This window comes from Cervus canadensis, chromosome 6 (genome assembly GCF_019320065.1).
Source record: "Cervus canadensis isolate Bull #8, Minnesota chromosome 6, ASM1932006v1, whole genome shotgun sequence".
Lineage (NCBI taxonomy): Eukaryota > Metazoa > Chordata > Mammalia > Artiodactyla > Cervidae > Cervus > Cervus canadensis.
In genome coordinates this window covers 19,124,158-19,147,270 of record NC_057391.1, presented here as the reverse complement: position 1 = coordinate 19,147,270, position 23,113 = coordinate 19,124,158, and the positions used below count along the sequence as shown (strand labels likewise).

Here is a 23,113-nt window from a genome sequence, read left to right as displayed (position 1 = left end):
TGGAGTCCGAATCTTCTGAGATAAAGATGTTAGGTGACACTTCTAGGAGTGGCTGGAGCCCCATACAGTGACCAAGGGCCTGGCTTTCTGGACAGCCAGCATCCTTACCAAGTGGGTAACTGAAGTTACAAAAGGGGCCATGGAAACCCAGCGACTTAAGGACAGTGAGAGTAAGGGGATCCAGGCACCCCTACTCTGGGCCTCAAATGTCCAGAAGGGAATTCTTCCAGTTGAGCCCTGCTGCCATACAATTTAGAGAAAAATCTTTCTACAAAGGCATTTATTTTTCCCAAAATGCACCCCCAGTTAACAAAATTTCTCAGAGTCCCACATTTAAATTAGAAACCCCCACATCTTTCATTCCTGGGGAAGGGAGGGATGTGAACAGGAGGACATCAGGTCCTCAGAAGTTTACTCCACTGGAGGTTGGGGACTGGCCAGAGACAAGCCAGAAATTGTCTGCCCAGCTCCGGAATAGCACCATGGTGGGGGAGGGATGGTCCCTGCCCTCAGGCTTCCCCTGCGCTGCAGCTCCCAGCTCCCCAGGGTCTGTCGGGTCTGGGCTGCCTGTCCCCGCTGTGCATCCCTGGAAAGACACTTTGGAAACCATCAGATGCTCCAGTTGGGGCGAGAGGCTCTGTTTCTCTTTCCAGGTTTCTGGGCAAGGATGCGGGGTGGGATGGGAGTGAGGTATCCAGGGAACTGTGGTCCAGAAGAGGGGTTCAGCAGGAAGCAAGGCAGGAGCCCCTCAGGAGTCCCTCTTGCCTCAAGGGTTTCTCGCTCCTTAGGGAGGGGCTTGTCTTCTCGCGCAGGGACCCCAGTACCTAACACAGTGCTGACGCCCAGAGATGCTCAGTGAACGTTACTTGAATGGATCAATGAAAGGAAAAGCAGAGGGACGGCAGCAGATCCCAAGGAGGCCCGCGCAGCCGCCCAGAGACCCGGTGTGACCAGCACGTACTTCCCGTGGGGAGGGCGGGTGGAGGGCGGGGCTCACGGGGCACAGCCCAGGGCGCCCCGGAAGAGGCAGGGCCAGGAGAGGGCCTCACGTGTTCCAGCACGTGCACCTGCGCGTCTGCATGCCTGGGGGAGGGTCCCTGTGTTCACTTGGTGGAGGAGGGAAGAGGCTGATCTGGGGGCCAGAGCAGGAGGCGACGCCTCTAGTCTGGAGGAAATACTAAGGCTGCAGTGGCCTCCGCTGAGGAGACAGTTACGGGCGGATGGGGGAGAAGGCTGAGAAGTGATAACTAGTGTATCTGGACCATCGGAGACAAGGCGACGGGGAGACTGTGTACCACATCTTTGGAGACAAATGGCAGCCAGATGGTCCGTGTAGCATATCCTTTGGGGAAATACGGTGGCGGGGAGGTCTGTGCATTGCGTCCGTAAGAAATAAAGCAGCAAGATGATTTAGGTATCGTGTCACTGGAGAAATAAGGCAGCAGGATGACTTGGGGATCGTGTCCATCAGAGAAATAAGGCTGCAGCGTGGTCTGTGTATCGTGTCCTTTGCAGAATGAGTAGATCCGCCAGAGTGGACGCCATCTGTTGGAGGCAGGGAAGCCCCCCGCCCAGAGCTGGCGCCGAGGCTCCGGTGCACCCAGAGGCGGGGGCAGCAGCTCCCTGAGCCTCGCTGTCAGACTATTTCTGGTCCATCATCTGCATTTCATGATGGGAAAGAAAAAAGAGGGGGGAGCGTTAAATGCGGGAGTGCTAGTCTCGGGAGTATGCCAGAACCCCGGGGATGTGGTCACATACTCGGGTGATAGGGGGCGGGGTATGTGTGAGGGGACCGGCAGTCTGACTGGCAGCCCCCACACCCAGCACTGCCCTCAAGGCTCAGATACACACACAGCTGCTAGGCGTCAGACTGATCATGAGGGTGCCTGAAGGAGACTGCCAAGTCCTCGCTGGCTTCTCTCAATCCCCCTGGGTCCAGCCACCTTGCACCCTTCCCTTCCCTTGGTCTGGCGCACTCTTCCCTTCCCCATGCTGCCCCCCACCCCGTCTGTCCCCTGATTCATCTTCTCCACTCCATACGTTCACACCCATGGCCTCACTCTCCACCATGATCTGAATGGAGAGTTTATTTCCTAACAGGGACAACAAGGCAACCTGAAAGTTACTTAAGGCTCCATAGCCTTTGGCCAAAAATTAAGGTCCCCAAACTTTCGACCTTCGAAGTGGAAGCCACTCATTCTTAGTGATAAGTCTGCAGCGAGAAATAGCTTATTCAAAATACACACAGACACACACAGAGAGATACATATATTTATAAACAAACAGACACACACAGAGGTGTAGCTCCTGGTCACTTTTAATAAAGAAGACTCTCAAACTAAAACTAACCTCCAACCAACCACTTCCTAATGTAACTGCTGATGTTATGATAATCTGACCAATAACCATCACTAACAATTATTAACCACTGACTATGTACCAGGAACATGCCTGTCCAGCTGAAAACCCCATTTCCTAGCCTCACTTGAGTTGCAGTCACGTGACTAGGTTCTGACAAATGGATATAAACAGGAGTGACAGGAGCTATTTCTAGTCAAGCCCTAGAAAAAAATGTCCCCTCTCTCTCCTCTTTCCCTCTTCGTTCTGGAGGCTTGTGGGAGCTGGAGCAGCCACCTGGACCTGGCAATGGAAGCTTTGAGTAGAAGAAGGTAGAAGCCCCTTAGGAGGAAGTGGGTTCCAGGGTACCAGTGGCCTTAAGACAATCTCGACTCCTGTCCCGGTTAAGCCTCTGTCATATCTGTATCCTGTTAAGAACAGTTGGGACCTTGATTTCTCCGCCTGCTGCCATTTCAACAGGGAGGAGTCGAGGCTGTTCTTCTGGGGGAGGGAGCCTTAGGGCAGCAGCAACCCCATCACCAATGACCACACCCTAGCTTCCTACACACAAGGGCACACACACACACAGATGCACAAACACCACATGTCTTTACCTTCTTTGTTTTCAGAGTGTTTCAGGGGCCGCAGGGCTGCAAAAAAGGAAGGAGTACACAGTGAAGGGGGGAACTGTGGAAAGTGGTGGTAAGGAAGAAATAAAGTCTAGAAGGACTGGGAGGAGGAGGCAGGAGGGAGAAGTTGAGAGGGTGAGGGAAACATCACAGCACTGGAAAAGGGGTCTCAGCTGCTGCCCCAGGTTCTAGTTCTGCTCTGTGACTTGTCACTCCTCCCCTAGGCCTCAGTTTTCTGCATCTCTATAATGGGAACAACTTCCCGGCCCTCCTGTGAGTGAGGGATGTGGGAGTACCCTAAGCCTGCTCTACAAATAGGGTTAAGTAAGGTGCTAAAGGAGGCTGCAGGCGTCACTAGGTAGGCCCGGGATCTTGCAGAACTGAGACTAAGCATGTCTCTAAGCTCCCCTCTTCTCCCCAGTCCCTCCCTTCTGCCAGCTGAACAAGAAAAATGAGGCCTGATCCCAGGCTGTGTCTCCACCTGCCACACCCGGACACCAGAGGCAGAGAATGAATTGACACAGTTAACGGCAGTCCCCAGAGATCGATCTTTTGCCCTTCCTTCTCCAGGGACTGGGGGTAACCCTTGTCAACTGGCACCATCACAGAGGGCTCAGCAAGGACCTGCTCCCCCAGTCCCTGGGCCCTGGGGAGGGAAGGCAGCGAGGCCTCCAGTGGCCATGGGGCATCAGGGCCTTGGTGCCTCCTCTCCAGGCTCCAGGCTGGTGTCCCCACAGTGCCAGGCCCTTTGCAAAGTCACGCGAGAGAGGTTCAAAACAGCCCTTTGGTGCCATCAGGAAAGGCCAGGAGGCCATTTTACAAATGGGAAGCTGAAGCCCAGAAGAAAAAAGCACTGACTAAAGTTATTCAGCCTCTTATCAGAGTGGAACTGTGTCAGGCTAAAAACACAGTGCTAATAACAGGACTGAAAACTGTGGAGCCCTATGCAGGTCCCCGGCATGATATTTGGCCCTTAATATGCATGATCTCATTTAATTTAACTCACACCACCTATGAAAGGAGCAGCTAGGCAGAAACTGAGGCCCAGAGAGGCAAAGTGACTTGCTCAAGGCCACTCGGCTTATATGAGCTGGGGCTGGAACTAAAACCCAGCCTGCCCTGCTTCCCGAGCCAGGTCCTTCAGGGTGGAGTGGCCCTGGGAGGTGGGTAAAGGTAGACAGGAGAAATGAAGCAGCCCCTGGGAGACCTGCCTCCAGGTCTGCTGCTGAGCAAAGGCCAGACTCACCTGGGCCGGGAGGCCTCAGTCCACGGGACACATTTCATTCAAACCTTCAAGTAAATGGGGCCCCTCCAGACCTTGGGGTCCCCACCCCTGTCCCTGCCTCCGTCCTCAGCCAACAGAGTCCCTCTGGGTTCAGACTTACCCGTCTTGGATCCTTCTCCATCCCCATCGTGGTCCTCGGCTCCTGGAAGAGGGAACAGAAACTTCCTCAGCCCTACTCACCTTCATCACTGACCTTCTGCTCCTGGGAATGCAGGAGGCAGGTAAATGGGGCTGAGCAGACCTGGCCTGTGGCAGGATGAGAGGGACCCCAGGCAGGAGCCTGCCACTCACCTGGCCAAGGACGATCCACTCACTCACCCACCCACCATTCACCAGAGTCAATTTCCCTACCAAGGTCAAACCTCCTACCTATCATTGTCAACTTACCACCTACCAATCACCAAGTCAACCCACACTAACCCCAGCAAGCAGCAGCTGCTTCAGACGCTGTCCACTCTAAGGATGACACATCCTCTCATGGGGACACACAAACCCACAAAGCAGTCACGCCTGCGTGGCTCGATTTCCACGTGCTCTCACTCAGACACACTCACGTGACTTATGCTCTCACAGTCACACACAGACACATCCATCCCTTTGTTACACCTTCACTACTCACTCCTAGTCACACTCACACTCACCCTGCCTGTCTGCACACTCACGGGCAGGCTCACACTTGTTTAAGCACACGAGATCTGTTCAGCCTCCAGATCTCACACATACACACACAATGTAGCTGCATTTGCACACACATTCATTCTGTCACTGGAAAGTGACACTCCTGTTGATGTCATGGACACACCAACATACCCGGAGACACATGCACACCCCCTCTCTCACTTACCTGCATTCTCCTCCTCGCAGCTCTGTTTGATCTTTCTCCAGCACACGAAGGCCAGGGCCACCAGCAGTATGACGAGGCAGATGGAGAGCCCCACGGTCACCCACAGGGCCTCGGGGGGGAAGGTCATGGGCTGCCCTGGGAGGGGAAATGGGGAGAATGGGGAGAGACTGTCATGCCTGACCCCCAGTGGCCCTGAGGACAACCCCTCTGACTCCAAAGTGTGAACAGGAGGCTCCTACCCTCATGGGGCCCCCACACCATGAAGGGAGCTTACATAAGCTCCCATGCCCCTTCCCCCCACATCCACAAACCCTCCAAAGCCTGACACAGCTGGGATTGCCGTGGGCAGGCCTCAACCTGGGAGGGTTGACGAATCTGTGGTCCACGATGCTCAAGAACCTTCTATGGCTCCCTACTGACATGAAAAGAGTGCTTCAAGCTTCTCTGTAATTCCATGCTCTGTAGAGATGACTGACTGCTCCCAGCCCCTGCACCACTGCTGTTGGTGTCCTCTACCTGAAAAGTGCTTCCTCACTCTCCACCTGGCTTATGATTCCTCCCCAGGAAGCCCCCCTTCTCCCCCAGCCCCACCTGGGGATATTCTCCACCTTACAGATCAGGAGTTGGCAAACCACAGTCCATGGGCCAAATCTGGCCTGTGGCCTGTTTTTGTACAACCCACGAGCTAATAATAGTTTTACATTTGTAAAGGGTTACCAAAAAAGGAAAGACAGCAGCAACAGAGATGTTATGTGGCCCACAAAACCTAAAATACACATACATCCAGCCTTTGACAGAAGATGTGTGCAGATTCCCGCATAAAGATGAGGGTGGACACGGAGGGCACCAGAGTACAGGTTTACCCCTGAGAAGGAGACTTTGCCAGGGGAAAAGTGCTGTGAAATGCTGAGGGCCCTCCTGTAGGCTATCTCGGGGCAGAGGGAAGAAGCTGAGCTGCCCTCGGCTGGGTAAGGACCCACAGCTGTTCCGAATGCACTGTCCTCCAGCCCAGCCCCAGGATCCACATGGGGTCCTGGGCAGAGGCCTTGGGGACAACACATCTAACAAAAACTCCTGCAGAAGATGCCATCAGAGCAGAGAGCAGTGCCATCAACCCTCGGGCAGTGGAGGCCTTAACACTGATTATGCGGGTTTGCGGCCAGGGTCACTTCCAACAGGCATGGCCGGTTACACTGCTGCTCTGGATATCAGCAGCAAAGGGACCCATCACCCCGGGGAACAGGAGCAGGAGAGAAAGATAGCAGCTGACACAAGAGGACAGGCTGGCCAGCCCATGAAGCACATGGAAGGGACCCCTGGGAATCCAAAGCAGGGGAAGCTCCCACAGGAAAGCATGGAGCAGACCACAGAAACGCCCAGCAGGTGGGGCTCCTGCCCTGTCCAGCCCTGGGCTGGTGTTGGTACCTGGAGCACAGGTCTGACTTGCCTTCGTCCCACCAGCCAAGGACAGAGCAGTGCTCAGACCTGCATCCTCAGACTCCACATCCAGGACTTGCTCCACAGAGCCCCCTCCACATACAGCACATGCAACTAACCTCCAGCAGGTGCAGAGGGACCAGGCTGGAGGACTCAAAGTCTGAGTCCCAGAATGTTTTCCAAGGCACAAAGCTGCCCGAAGTGAATAGAGGCCAAGGGCTCCAAAGTAGGGCAGACCTGCTCTCACAAAAACAGGAGGCTGGGTGGTGGGGAGGAGAGGAAATTAGGCTGAGAGGCTAAAAGTTGGATTCTGGTTCATCTGCTCACTGCAGGATGCTGGAGCCAAGGTTCACAGACCCCCATGGATGAGTGCAGCGGGGCCACAAGCCCTCAAAACTTAAATGCAAATGACTGCATTTATCATGTATCCAGTTTTCAGAGAGGTGGCTAATCCCCAAAGAGTCAGAGCCACTGTGCTAGACTGTGGCCTTGGGAAAGTTCTCTCTTCTCTCTGGCCTTCAGCTTCCTCATCTGTGAAATGAACGCACTTTAAATGCCAGCTACTACAATTTTTAATATTTTTCTCTCAGATGGGGAAATGTCCCCACTGAGCAGGAAAGGAGGATAGTACCAGGAAGCACATGGAAGAAACCCCGGGGATCCCAGGGTGGGGCTCCTGCAGAAAAGCATGGAGCAGAGCCACAGAAACACCCAGGCGGAGGGGCTCCCACTATGTCCACCCCTAGGCTGGTGTCGGTGCCTGCAGCACAGGTCAGGCTTGTCCTCATTCTGCCAGTCAAGGACAGAGTGGGGTTTCAGACCTGCATCTTCAGGTATATGAATATAATTGCATGCTCACGAGCCCTTTCTACACAGGGTGGCGAATAGCCAATTCAGCTCAGTGTGCAAATTATCACGAAGATCACCAATCCTTCAAGGTCCCCTCAACTCCCACCTGTCCCTAGAGACTTCTCCTGAAACTGCAGCCCATTCTGATCACTCCCCCCTTCTCTGAAAACTTCACATTCTCTGTCAATCCTTCTGTATCTAATATTTCTGATTCTCTCCTGTGGCTACATCAGACCATATGCTGATGTATCTAAAAGGTCAAGGAGACCCCATGGGACATCCAATAGCCCAGAGCAGTAACTCCCCCACAGAAAGTATAGGCCTAGGGGTCTCCAGAAAGAGGGTGAAGTCAATCTTGGGAAGGGGGTGGGCAAAGGGAATAAAGCCTTGCCAGAAGGAAAACCGTGAAAGAGAATGAGGAGGAATGAGCTTGAATTCCTAGAAGGCAAATATGATGGACATTTGCAGAAGTGAAGGCCACGCAAGGTCCATGCAAATGGGGCACAGGAAGACAGGAGTGAGTCAGTGAAGCCTGAGGCTTGCGCAGAAACTGGTTATCAGGGGGATCAGGTCTTCTGTGGGCCACAGGTCAGGTGGAAGTCATGGGAAAGAAATAGGAGAACCAGATGAACAGAACCTGCTGTCCTGATCCCAGAGAATGCAGGGAGGTCCCTAGGAAAGGTTAGCTGTCCCAAGGGGAGGTACAGAGGAGCCAGAATGAGATCCAAATAAGGATGAAGACTGCCTCCCCCTGGCCTGAGTGTAGGTCTGAGCCCTCTTCACCCCTCCAGGCACAAGGGGTACCCACTGAGGTGGGCACTAAAGGAAGGGAAGTGTGTCTGGGCCAGGAACCCGAAACTGTAGAGATGGAGGGAATTACCAAAGGGGCAGCGTTGATCTGGTGTTTGACCACAGGGGGGCAGCAGAGAGAGCCCAGCCATTCCAAAGGCTGCCAGTGCTGTGTGCCGCGGTTAGTTGCGACCCCAGAGACTGGAGCCTGCCAGGCACCTCTGTCCATGGGGATTCTCCAGGAGGAAATACTGGAGTGGGTTGCCATGCCCTCCTCCAAGGGATCTTCTCAACCCAAGAATCGAACCCAGGTCTCCTGCATTGCAGGTGCATTCTTTACCAGTTGAGCTACCAGGGAAGTTCAAAGGCTGGCTGGGTCCAGTTTAATTCCATCAGGAGAACTGACATTGATGGGGTGAGGGGTCTGACCACCTGGAGAGGCCCAGCTGTCTCTCAGGCGCTCACAGTCAGATGGTGCCAGCAACAGATGGTGACGTAGCAACACCTTCCCAGCACTTGGAGAGGTTCCCATAGGAAAGCACTCCAGACAGAGCTATGCCTTGGGCTTCTCCAGAACTCCCTCCTGGAACACCTCCAGATTCCAGGCAGGTATTCAGTCCCCAAGTACCAAGACACTCTTAGGAGGGCAAATACTACAAATGATTCTTACTGCACAATATAGCAAGTCCCTTAAGGACTGCTTGGGGGAGAATTTGAGACATGTGAAATGTTAAGAAAAAAAAATTTTTTTTTTAAATCTTGACCACCCAAACCTATTTGAATTCTGGCTCAGAGTCTAGATAAAAAGCGATGGTTCTTTCTATCCTTCCCCAGCTGCTCCTCGGCCCCTACCTGTGATGGTGACCGAGCCGTGAGCGTCCTGCTGCAGCACGGGGTTGCGAACCAGGCAGCTGTAGGTACCATTAGCGCCCAGCACCACTCTCAGGACGCTGTGCACGTCGAACAAGCCCTGTTCGTTGGCCATCTGCGACGTGGTCACGTTGCTGGTCAACGGCGCGCCCTGCCCATCCTGCCACAACACCTCGGCCTCGGGGTAGCCCCTGTAGCTGGAGCACGTGATGGTTACCGTGTCCCCAGGCCTCAGGTCCTTGTTCGGCTCCAGGGTCATGCTGGGTTTTGAGTAGGGAGCTGGAGGGGAGCAGAAGATAGAGGGCAAAAGTCAGGTGAATGCAAGGGCGGTGGGACACAGTGGAGGGAAAGAGCGCCTGGGGCTGTGAAGACAAGCGTCAGCACTGGGGCAGTGGGTAAAGGGCTGTGGGAAGTGTGAGGGGTGTGCCAGGGGGAGGGCGCCCCCTTTCGCGGCTCTCACCTGCCACCTGCAGGCTGACCGCGGCGCTGCCGAAGTCCCGGATGCTCACGAAGCAGGTGAAGCTGCCCTCATCAGCCACGCGCACGCGCTGTAGCCTCAGGGACGCGTTGCCCTGAGCCAGCAGGTCTGGGAAGAGCGCTGTGCGGTTGGCATAGGCGCTGCCCTGGTCGCGGCCCTCGGCGAAGCTGTGCACCAGTTGTTTGGTGTCTGTCAGCTGCCAGATGAGGTTGAGCTGTGCCAGGCTGAAGCCGGGCTCGGTCGAGAAGGAGCAGCGCAGGGTGGCGTCGGTGCCCACGAGGGCCACCACGGGGTCTTCGGGAACCTGGACTTCCACCGCACCTGAAGGCGAGGTTGAAGCGGCAGGGCAGTGAGGAGGGGTGGGGACACTCGGCTACCACCGGACTGCCTCCCATATCTCCTCCATCGACCCCCAGGTCCCATGCCATCTTCCCATTTTCTCCCCAGACCTAGAAACAGATTGAGTCTCAACACTTCCAGACATCTCCCTAATCTTCTGACAAGAATCACAGCAACTTGGCCTTGGCCTGACAAGGTCCATCTTCCAGGGGACCTGGCCTGGGGCAGCCTGCAGCCCTAGCAAAACTCCCCTCTCCGCCAGGACCCATTTCCCTCTCCTATTCTCCGACTCTCTTCTGAGATCTGAATGCTTCTCCACTCTTTCCACAGGTTTCCAGAGCCCTGGAGTCAGGAGACCCAGAGAGCTGAGACGACCTGTGATCATCACCCTCACCTACTCCTGCCACGGTAAGCTTTCCCTCTATGCAACCTGTGTATGTTTTCTGTTATTATTATTGGGCGTCTCTCTGTTCTGGGAGACTGAATGTAAGGAGCTAGATTCAGATACCATGACCAGTGGAGACTGGGCCAACTCCCCGCCCCTAACCCCCACCCCAAGGGACATTTAAGAAAACAAAAGAAAAACCTGTGGGGTTTCTATGGGGCGTGATGGTGACCGAGCCGTGAGCGTCCTGCTGCAGCACGGGGTTGCGAACCAGGCAGCTGTAGGTACCATTAGCGCCCAGCACCACTCTCAGGATGCTGTGCACGTCGAACAAGCCCTGTTCGTTGGCCATCTGCGACGTGGTCACGTTGTCGGTCAACGGCGCGCCCTGCCCATCCTGCCACAACACTTCAGCCTTGGGGTAGCCCCGGTAGCTGGAGCACGTGATGGTTACCGTGTCCCCAGGCCTCAGGTCCTTGTTCGGCTCCAGGGTCATGCTGGGTTTTGAGTAGGGAGCTGGAGGGGAGCAGAAGATAGAGGGCAAAAGTCAGGTGAATGCAAGGGCGGTGGGACACAGTGGAGGGAAAGAGCGCCTGGGGCTGTGAAGACAAGCGTCAGCACTGGGGCAGTGGGTAAAGGGCTGTGGGAAGTGTGAGGGGTGTGCCAGGGGGAGGGCGCCCCCTTTCGCGGCTCTCACCTGCCACCTGCAGGCTGACCGCGGCGCTGCCGAAGTCCCGGATGCTCACGAAGCAGGTGAAGCTGCCCTCATCAGCCACGCGCACGCGCTGTAGCCTCAGGGACGCGTTGCCCTGAGCCAGCAGGTCTGGGAAGAGCGCTGTGCGGTTGGCATAGGCGCTGCCCTGGTCGCGGCCCTCGGCGAAGCTGTGCACCAGTTGTTTGGTGTCTGTCAGCTGCCAGGTGAGGTTGAGCTGTGCCAGGCTGAAGCCGGGCTCGGTCGAGAAGGAGCAGCGCAGGGTGGCGTCGGTGCCCACGAGGGCCACCACGGGGTCTTCGGGAACCTGGACTTCTACTGCGGCCCCTGAGGGTAGGACGGTGAGAACAGGGTGGGACACTCGGGACCTCCCGTTCCCCTCCCCTTCTGAGTTACCTTCAGGCCCGGTCCACTCCTTTTTTAAGGGCTGAGGAGAGTTTATTGTGGTTCTAGTTCAACCAACATGAATATAGTAAGTACATGCTATGCCAAGGGTAAGCGTTAAGAATGCCACAGAGAACAACACCAAGGTCACACCTCTGAAGAGCTTAAATTTTAGTGGGAGAGAGAGACAAACTAGCACACAAATTCTTGGTAGCATGTGATTAGGAGTATTAAGAAAGAAAGAAGCCAATGGATAGAAAGTAAAGATGTAGTTTTTAAAAAATCTGGCAGGTGCATGACACCTGTCTGTGCTGGCTGCATTTCCCAGTATACACTATCTTTATAAATTGTGAAAAGAAAATCTAAACAATAATATGCACCCAAATATTATTAGTGGTTTTCTCTGGATGAGAAAGAATCACAAGTGCTTTTTCTTTTCCTCAACAAACGTGATTAGTTTTTGTGCAAGAAAGAAAGATTACCCATGCATTTAAATATGGTGGTGAACCACATTCTCCATAAAGAGATATTAAGCTGAGATTGAAAGGGAATGAAAAAAGAGTCTGACATAGTCAGAGAAAAGCGCCCTAGGGCAGGTTGCCCTGTTCCCACCCCTGCCCTCTCTCCTGTGGGTTTACCCTGCAGCCTCCCACCCAGTCACCTCTGCCTCCAGTCCAGCTCTTCTTTTAGAGCCCTGGGAAGTTAGGTAGGGGTTCCTGACAGCTTTTCTTTTGCTGATATGTGCCCCCTAGCCTGGCACTGCCATTCTTGGGCAATGCTTACGTTAAGTGTGTGCTCTGGGCACCAGCAAAGCAGGCACACTCAGGAAGTGTGAAGACCAGTCTTGAAACAAAGCTAGCTGAATACAGCACTCATTCAAGTTTTCTCACATTTTGAAAAATAGCATTTTATAGTTAGTATTTTCATTGTTAATTACATACAGGGAGGTGGTATCATTGTCTTTGGGCTTCCCTGGTGGCTCAGAGAGTAGAGAATCTGCCTGCAATGCAGGAGACCCAGGTTCGATCCCTGGGTCGGGAAGATCCCTTGGAGGAGGAAAGGCAACCTACTCCAGTATTCTTGCCTGGAGAAATTCCATGGACAGAAGCACCTGACAGGCTACAGTCCATGGGGTCGCAGAGAGTAGGACATAGCTGAGCAAGCAACACACACACACACACACACACACGCACGCACGCACGCACGTGCGCGCGCACACACACACACACACACACACACACCCATCATCATCTTTGCAGTGTGTGGTCATCTCTAAAGGCCTTAAGCTGTCACTGGATCTCCTGCCAGGCTGCCAGGCACCACAGGCCAGCTCTACAGTTGGAGACCAACAGGGTGCCCCTTGTATGGGGGCACATGGGGGATGAAATCTGAGGAGTCACCCAAAGCCCTTTCTCTAGAGAAATCAACGTACCGCTGGGTAAAGCGGTGCTTCCTTCTTTTGACCACCAGATGGCACCAGACACTCAGCTTTGTCTTCCCCCTTGGAGGAGGCCATTTCCCTCTGAGCAGATTAGGATTTGAAATATGATGGTGTTGTCATTAAAGTAGGTGCCATTATTGAAAGCCAACTCTGTGCCAAGAACTGTGTGGGAAGACTTATATCCTTTATTCAACATGGTTATTGAGCACCTGCTATGTGGCTGGCATTAATCCTGGCCCTGGGGATACATTCTGCTCTTTGAGCAGAGCAGGCAATAAGCAAGTAAACATGTAATATGTCAGGTGGAGATTAGTGTTGGGAAGAAGCATAAAGTAAGGTCAGGGAAAGGGAGGGAAGAGATGTTATTCTATACACAGTAGCCAGGAAAGCCTGGGCAAGGTGACATTTGAGCAATGGCTTGAATGAAATATGGGATCGAGTCATGCAGATGGGTGGGGGCAGAAAGTTTTAGGCAGACAGGACAGTATGTGCAAAGGCCCTCGGGAGGAAGCACACGTGTGTTTGAGAAACAGCCTTATCACATTTAGTGCTCACGTTACCATTTTACAGATGAGAAAACAGAGGCTAAAAAATGTAAAGTAAGGTGGATCCCAAGGTAGGAATGAGGTGGACAGGGCACAGAGGAGATTCGGGGGCAGTTAGCCAAAACCTTCCCAGCCCTGCCAGACAGAGAGGCCTGGTGGGCACCTTGAGGCCCCAAACTGCCCCCCTCACCTGTGAGGCAGAACCACAGCACTCCCAGGGCGGGGGCCACACTCACACCCGTGCTGCCCGGTCCGCACAGCATCTTCCCGTGAGGCAGCTGACAGCTGGGCTCTCCGTGATGGAAGGCTGCCCCTGCCTGTGAGGAAGAGGAAGTGAGGCTTCTGTCTCAGCAGGTCCTTACCAAGCCTTCTCTCTCACCTCATCTCCCCTGGACCAGCCTGGTGGAAGGCTGCAGCAGCCCACTGGGAGATTCTCCTTCCCACACCCTACAGGGCTCCCCACTGAGGGATATTTTGAGAGATGCTGGCAGGAGGGAATTGAGTCACTGGGGAGGCTGGATCAGGGGAGACAGGGCAGCAGGCAGTTAGGATCCACCCCTTCTAAGATATTGATAGGCAAACAAAAGATAGGAGAGGCAAGGCCAAGAATAGTCAAGCCTGGCCTGCTCAGGGCAACGCAGGTATGTACACAGATCAGTTTGGCTCAGCTGGTAGAGGAGAATAAGACTTAGAGATTGGCTAAGACATTATTTTGCTGGCAAAGGTCCATATAGTCAAAGCTATGGTTTTTCTAGTAGTCATGTATGGATGTGAGAGTTGGACCATAAAGAAGGCTGAGCACCGAAGAACTGATGCATTTGAATTATGGTGCTGGAGAAGACTCTTGAGAGTCCCTTGGACTGCAAGGAGATCAAACTAGTCAATCCTAAAGGAAATCAGTCCTGAATATTCATTGGAAGGACTAATGCTGAAGCTCCAATACTTTGGCCACCTGATGCTAAGAGCTGACTCATTGGAAAAGACCCTGACGCTGGGAAAGACTGAGGGCGGGAGGAGAAGGGGACGACAGAGGATGAGATGGTTGGACGGCATCACTGACTCGATGGACATGAGTTTGAGCAAACTCCAGGAGACAGTGAAGGACAAGAAAGCCTGGCATGCTATAGTCCATGGGGTTGCAAAGAGTTGGGACACAACTTAGCGGCTGAACAACATAACAAGAGGTCAGAAGCTCATCCTAAAGGCAGCTGGGAGCCACTGAAGGTTCTGGAATAAAAGAAAGGATATAGTCAGAGCTGTGTTTCATAAAGATTACACTGATAGCATCTGCAGGGTAAATGAGAAGAGTTGGACAGACGGGACAAAGCAGGTCTGGGGAAAGTGTCAGCACAGAGGGCAGGGGAGAGAGGGAGGGAGCAGCCAGGGCGGCCATGGTTTGAGCCTAGGGACCAGGTAGAGCATTTGTGGAGGCAGAGAGCAGGGAAGGGTTTGGGGTAGGGTGTGTGTAGTGAAAGGTGGTTGTGCAGGAACTTCCTGGCGAGACTTCTGAAGGCGGCCCGGTGAATGAGTGTGGGGCTCAAGGGAAAGGACATGGTCTAGTTTAACATGCATATACTGAGCGGAAGTGGCCTGTTCTGAGACTGATCCCCGCACCCAGACTGGAATCACGATTGAGTGGGGGTATTTCTGCGACCTCCCAGGTCCAGCCCTGCTCCCAGTCCCTGGCTTCCTCCCACCCCACCCCCAATGCTGTCTGCCTTTTCCCCAGGTCTCACAGCTGCTGCCTGATCGTCACATCCTGACCAAGCCATGTGTCACCAGGGTCGAGTCATGCCATTCAATACAATTTGACAAAAATAGAAAAGGTTTCACATTCCTCAGACCACCCAGGGAGCCAGGCTGCCTGACTTGGTCCCATTTTGCAAGAGGAAAAAAAATTAAAGCCCAGATAAGTGAGGGGACTTCATATTTTTCACAAAGTTGAGAAGGGTTTGCATTCTCCACCCCTGCCACGCCTCCCTGCCCTTCCAGGGGGCGAATGGCATCCGCAGTTGAGTCAGCATCAGTTTCAGTCGCAGGCACCCAGTCTCAACCCTCCCCATCCCAGCCGAGCACCGCCTGCCTCCCCCCCCCCACCCCCACCCAGCAGCTGAGCTGCGGGAGTCCCCCTGGCCAAGCCGGGTGCATCCTGCCCCCTCCCCCCACCACCACCTCCCAGCTGTCCACAGTGGGGAAGCCCTGAGCAGCCACTTCCTTCCCAGACAGTTCTGGTCCAAACCTGGCGACCTCAAAGCCGTGCCGCCTGCTGAGTCAGCAGCCTCCAAGGTCCATTCATAAAGGCACCCTTGGCAGGCACCACATCCTGCCTGCAAGGGCCACCACAGACCGAAGGGAAATACTGGCAGGCAGTGGCCAGCCATGCCTGACTGTCTGCTGAAGGAATCACAGAGACTAAGGATTAAGGAGCTCTCATTTACCCCAAGACAGAACCAAGGCCTGTCCTTCCTGGGTCTCCCTCACTCTTCCCACTGCTGCCCATGCCTACCATCTCCCATCCTGACCTGGGCGGCCAGCGCTCCTGTGATCCTCCCGTTACCCTCCACTCCGCCCCTGCCCACCCCACACTCTGCGTGTCTCCTCTTAGGACCTGACGCAGGAATCTGCTCATATCCTTCCTCTACAAGGCCCTCACACGGTTCCCCATTTACCACCAGAATAAACGCACACCACTCTGCCTGGCTCTCAAGCCTTTTCTGATGACTGTCTCCTCCATTCATCAAGCTAATTCCTGCTGCTTCTGCTGGGTTTACTTGCCAGGGTTGCTTGGACTGGCTGCCACTTCCTTGAATGTGGGGAGGTCTCCCAATCTAATCAGGTTCCCCAAGGGCTGAGCTGTCCTTCCCTCCTGAGGGAAGGTGAGGATTCCCGGGGGGTAGGGGGAGTGGTCAGTCAGTTCAGTCTCTCAGTCATGTCCGACTCTTTGTGACTCCGTGGACTATAGCACACCAGGCTTCCCTGTCGCATCGAGTCGGTGATGCCATCCAACCATCTCATCCTTTGTCCTCCCCTTCTCCTCCTACCTTCAACCTTTCCAGGGGTTGGATTTGCTCCCTTCAACTCCTTTGCTAGACTCTGGACTCAGGGAAGTTCCTGTCCCATGCATTCCCTGGGGAGAAGCCTTGACAGCCCAGAACCGAGGACAGGGAGAGGCTCCCTCCCCAATAGCTGAGTGAGGGCAGGAGTGGGGAACACATCTCAGAGAGGGTATTGCTAGGCAACAGAAGCATGACCTGCGACCACTGGGACAGACTGGCTGCCCAGCACACAGCAGGTCATGGAGACGCATAGGCCTCAGGCTGCATTCACACTGCCCTGCCCACCTTTTCTACAAAGGGGAATTCTCACCCCCAGGCAGGATGCCCTGGAGTCAGCATGTGCCACCCCTCCCGGTGAGTCACCAGCCGGTTTTCCCTCCTCCTCTTCCTCCATCCTCATCGAGCCCGTCCCAGCCAAATGTGGGAATTCCAAGGAGCCCTGGCAGGAAAGCCACAGGGTGGCTTTCTCAGAGAAGCAGGAGGAAGGGGCCCAGGCCACCCGAGGCCTGAGGTACAGTAAGTGCATCCAACCCCAGCAGAGGTGGAGCCACAAGGAACCTCCCCAGAGTGACCTCCAAAAAGCCAAAACCAAAAATCAAGGGCGGAGGTGGGCTCTATACCACGATGCCCTGGCTCTGGGGACGTCTCAGGGGAACTCCTTGCCCCTACCATGACCACCAGCAGCACCCCATTTTCTCTTAACCCCCCTGCCTCTTCGCAACCCTTGCAGGGGCTGCTTGGACAACACCTCCCCCAGAAGGCAAGAAGGATCAAGTCATAGAACTAGTGTCAATCTTTGCTAACCAGCACTGGATAGAAGAGTAGAGAATAGCTTCTGAAAACAGCAGTTAAGTCCCTGGATCCAGGTCTGCCTGAAGCAAGCTGCCTACCTAGACTGCCCAGATACTTGAGCCAATTTTTTTTTTCTCAAGCTAGTTTGAGCTAAATTTCTCTTACCTGCAACTGGAGGTTGTTCTTGTCATTGTTTAGTCACTAAGCCATGTCCAACTCTTTGTGACCCTACATACTATAGCCTGCCAGGCTCCTCTGTCCATGGGATTCTCCAGTCAAGAATACTAGAGTGGGTATTCCTTCTCCAGGGGACCTTCCCAACCCAGGGATCGACCCCATATCTTCTGCTTGGCAGGCAGATTCTTTACCACTGAGCCACCTGGGAAGCCCTCCTTGAATATATATTCCTGTATTTAGTTATTCACTCAACTATTCATTGAGTGCCTGGTAGGCAGGCACTGGGGACAGAGAGAGGACCAAGCTGTGTCTGTCCTCAAGGAGCCTGAGTTCCAATGCATAGAAATCACTGCAGTTCAGTACAGAGTACTATTTAAGATAATTGAGAGCTATTTGGAGGCACATGATAACCCTAAGAGTGAGTCCTGACAATCGATGAGCAGCTCCCCAGGTAATTCAGTTCAGTTGCTCAGTCGTGTCCGACTCTTTGCGACCCCATGGACTGCAGCACACCAGGCCTCCCTGTCCATCACCAACTCCCGGACTTTACTCAAATGCCTGTCCACTGAGTCAGTGATGTCATCCAACCATCTCATCATCCCCTACTCCTCCCACCTTCAATCTTTCCCAGCATCAGGGTCTTTTCAAATGAGTCAGCTCTTCGTATCAGGGGCCAAAGTATTGGAGTTTCAGCTTCAACATAAGTCCTTCAAATGAATATTTAGGACTGATTTCCTTTAGGATGGGCTGGTTGGATCTCCTTGCAGTCCAAGGGACTCTCAAGAGTCTTCTCCAACACCTCAGTTTAAAAGCATCAGTTCTTCGGCGCTCAGCTTTCTTTATAGTCCAACTCTAACATCCATACACGACTACTGGAAATTCCATAGCTTTGACTAGATGGACCTTTGTTGGCAAAGTAATGTCTCTGCTTTTTAATATGCTATCTAGGTTGGTCAAAACTTTTCTTCCAAGCAGCAAGTGTCTTTTAATTTCATGGCTGCAGTCACCATCTGCAGTGATTTCGGAGCCCAAAAAAATACAGTCTGCCACTGTTTCCACTGTTTCTCCACCTATTTGCCATGAAGTGATGGGACTGGATGCCATGATCTTTGTTTTCTGAATGTTGAGCCTTAAGCCAACTTTTTCACTCTTCTCTTTCACTTTCATCAAGAGGCTGTTTTGTTCTTCGCTTTCTGCCATAAGGGTGGTATCATCTGCATATCTGAGGTTATTGATATTTCTCCTGGCAATCTTGATTCCAGCTTGTGCTTCATCCAGCCCAGCATTTCTCATGATGTACTCTGCATATAAGGTAAATAAGCAGGGTGACAATATATAGCCTTGACGTACTCCTTTTCCTATTTGGAACCAGTCTGTTGTTCCCTGTCCAGTTCTAACTGTTGCTTCCTGACCTGCATACAGGTTTCTCAAGAGGCAGGTCAGGTGGTGTGGTATTCCCATCTCTTGAAGAATTTTCCAGAGTTTATTGTGATCCACACAGTCAAAGGCTTTGGCATAGTTAATAAAGAAGAAATAGATGTTTTTCTGGAACTCTCTTGCTTTTTCAATGATCCAACAGATGTTGGCAATTTGATCTCTGGTTCCTATGCCTTTTCTAAATCCAGCTTGAACATCTGCAAGTTCATGGTTCATGTACTGTTGAAGCCTGGCTTGAAGAATTTTGAGCATTACTTTACTAGAGTGCAATTCTGCGGTAGTTTGAACATTCTTTGGCATTGCCTTTCTTTGGGATTGGAATGAAAACTGACCTTTCCCAGTCCTGTGGCCACTGCTGAGTTTTCCAAATTTGCTGGCATGTTGAGTGCAGCACTTTCATAACATCATCTTTTAGGATTTGAAATAGCTCAACTGGAATTCCATCACCTCCACTACCTTTGGTCATAGTGATGCTTCCTAAGGCCCACTTGACTTCGCATTCCAGGATGTCTGGCTCTAGGTGAGTGATCACACCGTCGTGATTATCTGGGTCGTGAAGATCTTTTTTGTACAGTTCTTCTGTGTATTCTTGCCACCTCTTCTTAATATCTTCTGCTTCTGTTAGGTCCATACCATTTCTGTCCTTTATTGAGCCCATCTTTGCATGAAATGTTCCCTTGGTATCTCTAATTTTCCTGAAGAGATCTCTAGTCTTTCCCATTCTATTGTTTTCCTCTGTTCCTTTGCACTGATCACTGAGGAAGGCTTTCTTTTCTTTCCTTGCTATCCTTTGGAACTCTGCATTCAAATGGGTATATCTTTCCTTTTCTCCTTTGCTTTTTGCTTCTCTTCTTTTCACAGCTATTTGTAAGGCCTCCTCAGACAGCCATTTTGCTTCTTTGCATTTCTTTTTCTTGGGGATGGTCTTGCTTCCTGTCTGCTGTACAGTGTCATGAACCTCTGTCCATATTTCATCAGGCACTCTATCAAATCTGGTCCCTTAAATCTATTTCTCACTTTTACTGCATAATCATTAGGGATTTGATTTAGGTCATACCTGAATGGTCTAGTGGTTTTCCCTACTTTCTTTAAGTCTGAATTTGGCCTGTCCTAGCCTGTCCCCAGGCAGACAGGCTAGCAAAGGTGGTCTCTCCCTAGCCCCAAGAGTCCTGGCCTCCTGGCACTGCTTTTCTGACTCTCAGACAGATCTCTTTGAAATAGTAAATAGTGAGCCCAAAGTTTGGTTCTAGTCCCAGTCCTGGCACTTTGCTGGGCAGTCTTTATAGGTGACTTCCCCTCTCTGAGATCAGTGTTGCCATCTATGAAAGAAGGGCTTTGAAAAAAAGTGAAAGTCACTCAGTCATGTCCAACTCTTTGGGACTCCATGGACTGTAGCCCACCAGGTTCCTCTGTCCATGGAATTTTCCAGGCAAGAATAGTAGAGTGGGTTGCCATTCCCTTCTCCAGGGGGTCTTCCTGACCCAGGGATCAAATCTGGGTATCCTGCATTGCAGGCAGTTTCTTTACAGTCTGAGCCACCAGGGAAGCCTGAAAAAAGAGCTTTACTGGATGCTGATGGAACTTCATTAGTATGTTAAGCCTTCATGTACTATATCCTTAAGGTCTAGCCAGTTAGCTGCCATGTAGGTCACATTGAAATGTATAAAATGACTGTGGCAGAAACCACTAGTGTTCCCCTTACATCTAGTTTCCTCCTTTTCTGTAGAATATTAATATTTTGTTAGGTACAGAGCCATTTAGCTAAAGACTACAGATACCAGCCTGCCTTGCAGCAGGGAATGGCCATGTGACCATTTTCTGGCTAATAGGATGTAGGAGGAACTGATGTATACAACTTCTGGGTCATGCCTTTAAAGAGGAGCATGCCCTCTCTCTTCTCCTCCCCCTTCCTACTGCCTAGAACACAGATGTGGTGAGCCATAGAGGACCATGCTGCCAAAGGCAACACCCTGGGGACTGCAGAGCAGCAAGACAGAAGGCCCCTGGGGGGCTGCAGCGTCAGCCCTGGACATACCCGGACTGTCCCATGGGTGAGAATAAGCATCTCTTCTAGCCTCACCATTATTTCAGGTCTTTCTCACAGCATCCAAAGTGACTAATTTAGGGACCCATCCCTTCCTTCCTCTCCCGCCTTCTCTTCTCCCTCTTCCCACCCCATGAAAATTGCTACTGCTCAGAACAGCAAGAGGAAACCACATCTAAGATAGGTATTTCAAAATGTGAACTGAACACTATCTCATTAGGTTCACTTAATGATACCTGGACCCAGCTTAGGAGCTATTTCAAGGGTAGTCATGACTTGTCTTGGGGATTGCATGTATGGTTGGGGTGGAAAGAGCCAAGGATGTACGGAAGGTTTCAACCATTGAGCGTGTGTGTCACACATAGAAGATGGGGAGACCTGGAAATGATGGGGGAGGAGAATTCCAACTGGGCTTGAGCCGTGGATGGATCATCCATGAGAAAAAGTGTGATAGATTTCTAGTCACACAGAGCTGGAGCTCAGAACAGGATGAGGGAGCTGCTCTTGGAAGCCAAAGCTGGGATCACTGAGTAGATAATGGAATGAGAAGAGGCCCCTGAACAAATTCTGAAGAAGCTGCAGAAGTTAAGAACAGAACAGGGAAGCTTTATCTGGCCATTCCTACAACGTCCCCCCGGAGATGGGTACCCACTACCTCCCAAAGAAGTCCACCACCTTTTGGGCAGCTCTCATTGATGTAAAGCTCTACCTTTTATTGAGATAAAATCTGTCAGCCCATATAATTCCTCATTTGACCCCTTGGACCACAGAGAACATGTCCGCCCCCTCCCTTATAACAGCCCTGCAAGTCTTGGATCTTCCTCTCCTGGTAGAGGTCATATTGGGCAGCCAGCCACTTTTTTCACTAAAATAACCCAAAATAATAGACTGTCAAATCTGTGACCAATGACCAGAGTCATTTGCTCACATTGCTATGGGTCCATGGCTCTGCCATCCTCCTCTGAAAGATTCCGGGGGAGATTTACAGGATGTTTCATTTATTACTATTATATTTCATCCAGTTAAGCTAAGTCTATCACTCCAAGTGCCATGATCTTTTTTTTTTTAATTATGGCAAAATACACATAACATGAAGTTTACCATTTTGCCTTTTTTTTTTTTTGCCGCACCCCTCAACTCATAGGATTAGTTCCCCGACCAGGGATTGAACCTGGGACCTTAGCAGTGAGAGCACATAGTCCTAACCACTGGACCTACAGAGAATTCCCATTTTAATCATTTTTAAGCGTACAATTTGGTGGCATTAAGTGCAAACACAGTGTTTTATAACCATGCAATGATCTTTTGAATTACTGTTTTGACAGTACCTGGTGCATAGGAGTGCTCAATAATTTTTTGATGGATGAAGAAAAAAATAGATGGATGTTACCTAAAAAGGTTACCCTCTTCTCCTTACTTTATTCCTTGTGTCATCAAGGTCCTCTGGGAGAGGACAGAATCAGGAGAGCCCTATAGCACTAGGGTCTGCCCCTGAATGTCTGTCCCACTGTTCAAGGTTCTGGGATCCCAATTCTTCCTACTTGTGCTGCCACTCAGCCAGCTGCCCAGTTATCTCATCCCCAGAGTACCACTACTTCTGGTGGGGGACCGACCACATGGGGAAAAACCAGAAAAGAAAAAAAGGCTCAACTGAAGAAGGTGGACTCTTCCTCAAGTGCTCAATTGATTATTAGTTCCAGGGTTTTGTCACGATTAAGTCACCAATCTGTTCTTCCTGTAATCTACTTTATTCCCCATAAAACTGGTTATTTGCCCACCTTAGGTCTTTGAGCAGTCATTTATCTGTTTATACAACAGACAGATGCAGGTTTATAGCAGGTATTATGGGAATGGGGGGTCAAGCAGTTCATGGAGGAATGGGGAGGCTTAGTCGAGACCTCATAAAGGAGGAAACATTTCAGCTATCTGGGGGAGAGGGGCAGCACCAGCAAAGTCATGGAAGAGCAGGCACCTCCTGTAGACTCTGGGAAGATGGGATTCCGAGGAGAGGCTGTCAAGAGATGAGGCAAGGGAGGTGGCTAGGGGTTGGTTGCTGTTCAGTCATGGACTGCAGCACTCCAGGCTTCCCTGCCCTTCCCTATGTTCCAGAGCTTGCTCAAACTCATTCCATTGAATCAATGATGCCATCCAACCATCTCATCCTCTGTTGCCCTCTTCTTCTCCTGCCCTCAATCTTTGAAGGAAGGAAGAGAGGGGAAAAGACCAGTGAGTGGGCTGGGGACCCATTTTGGAAGCTTAAATGATTGCAAAATCCAACCATCT

The 23,113-nt window shown here is 51.9% G+C and overlaps 1 protein-coding gene across 1 annotated transcript in view; it reads right to left on the bottom strand.

Moving 5' to 3' along the window:
• Positions 1-265: 265 nt before the first annotated feature.
• The window catches only part of CD276 (CD276 molecule), a 32,922-nt gene continuing 10,074 nt past the window's right edge, over positions 266-23,113 (bottom strand). Inside the window, exons 2-10 of the mRNA XM_043471027.1 lie at positions 13,515-13,641; positions 10,940-11,281; positions 10,444-10,758; positions 9,501-9,839; positions 9,023-9,319; positions 5,096-5,230; positions 4,352-4,393; positions 2,952-2,987; positions 266-1,659 (exon numbers count right to left, since the gene is read on the bottom strand). Coding sequence (XP_043326962.1) covers positions 1,637-1,659; positions 2,952-2,987; positions 4,352-4,393; positions 5,096-5,230; positions 9,023-9,319; positions 9,501-9,839; positions 10,444-10,758; positions 10,940-11,281; positions 13,515-13,587 — 1,602 coding nt within the window. The 5' untranslated portion in view covers positions 13,588-13,641 and the 3' untranslated portion in view covers positions 266-1,636. The remainder of the gene's footprint in view (positions 1,660-2,951; positions 2,988-4,351; positions 4,394-5,095; positions 5,231-9,022; positions 9,320-9,500; positions 9,840-10,443; positions 10,759-10,939; positions 11,282-13,514; positions 13,642-23,113) is intronic.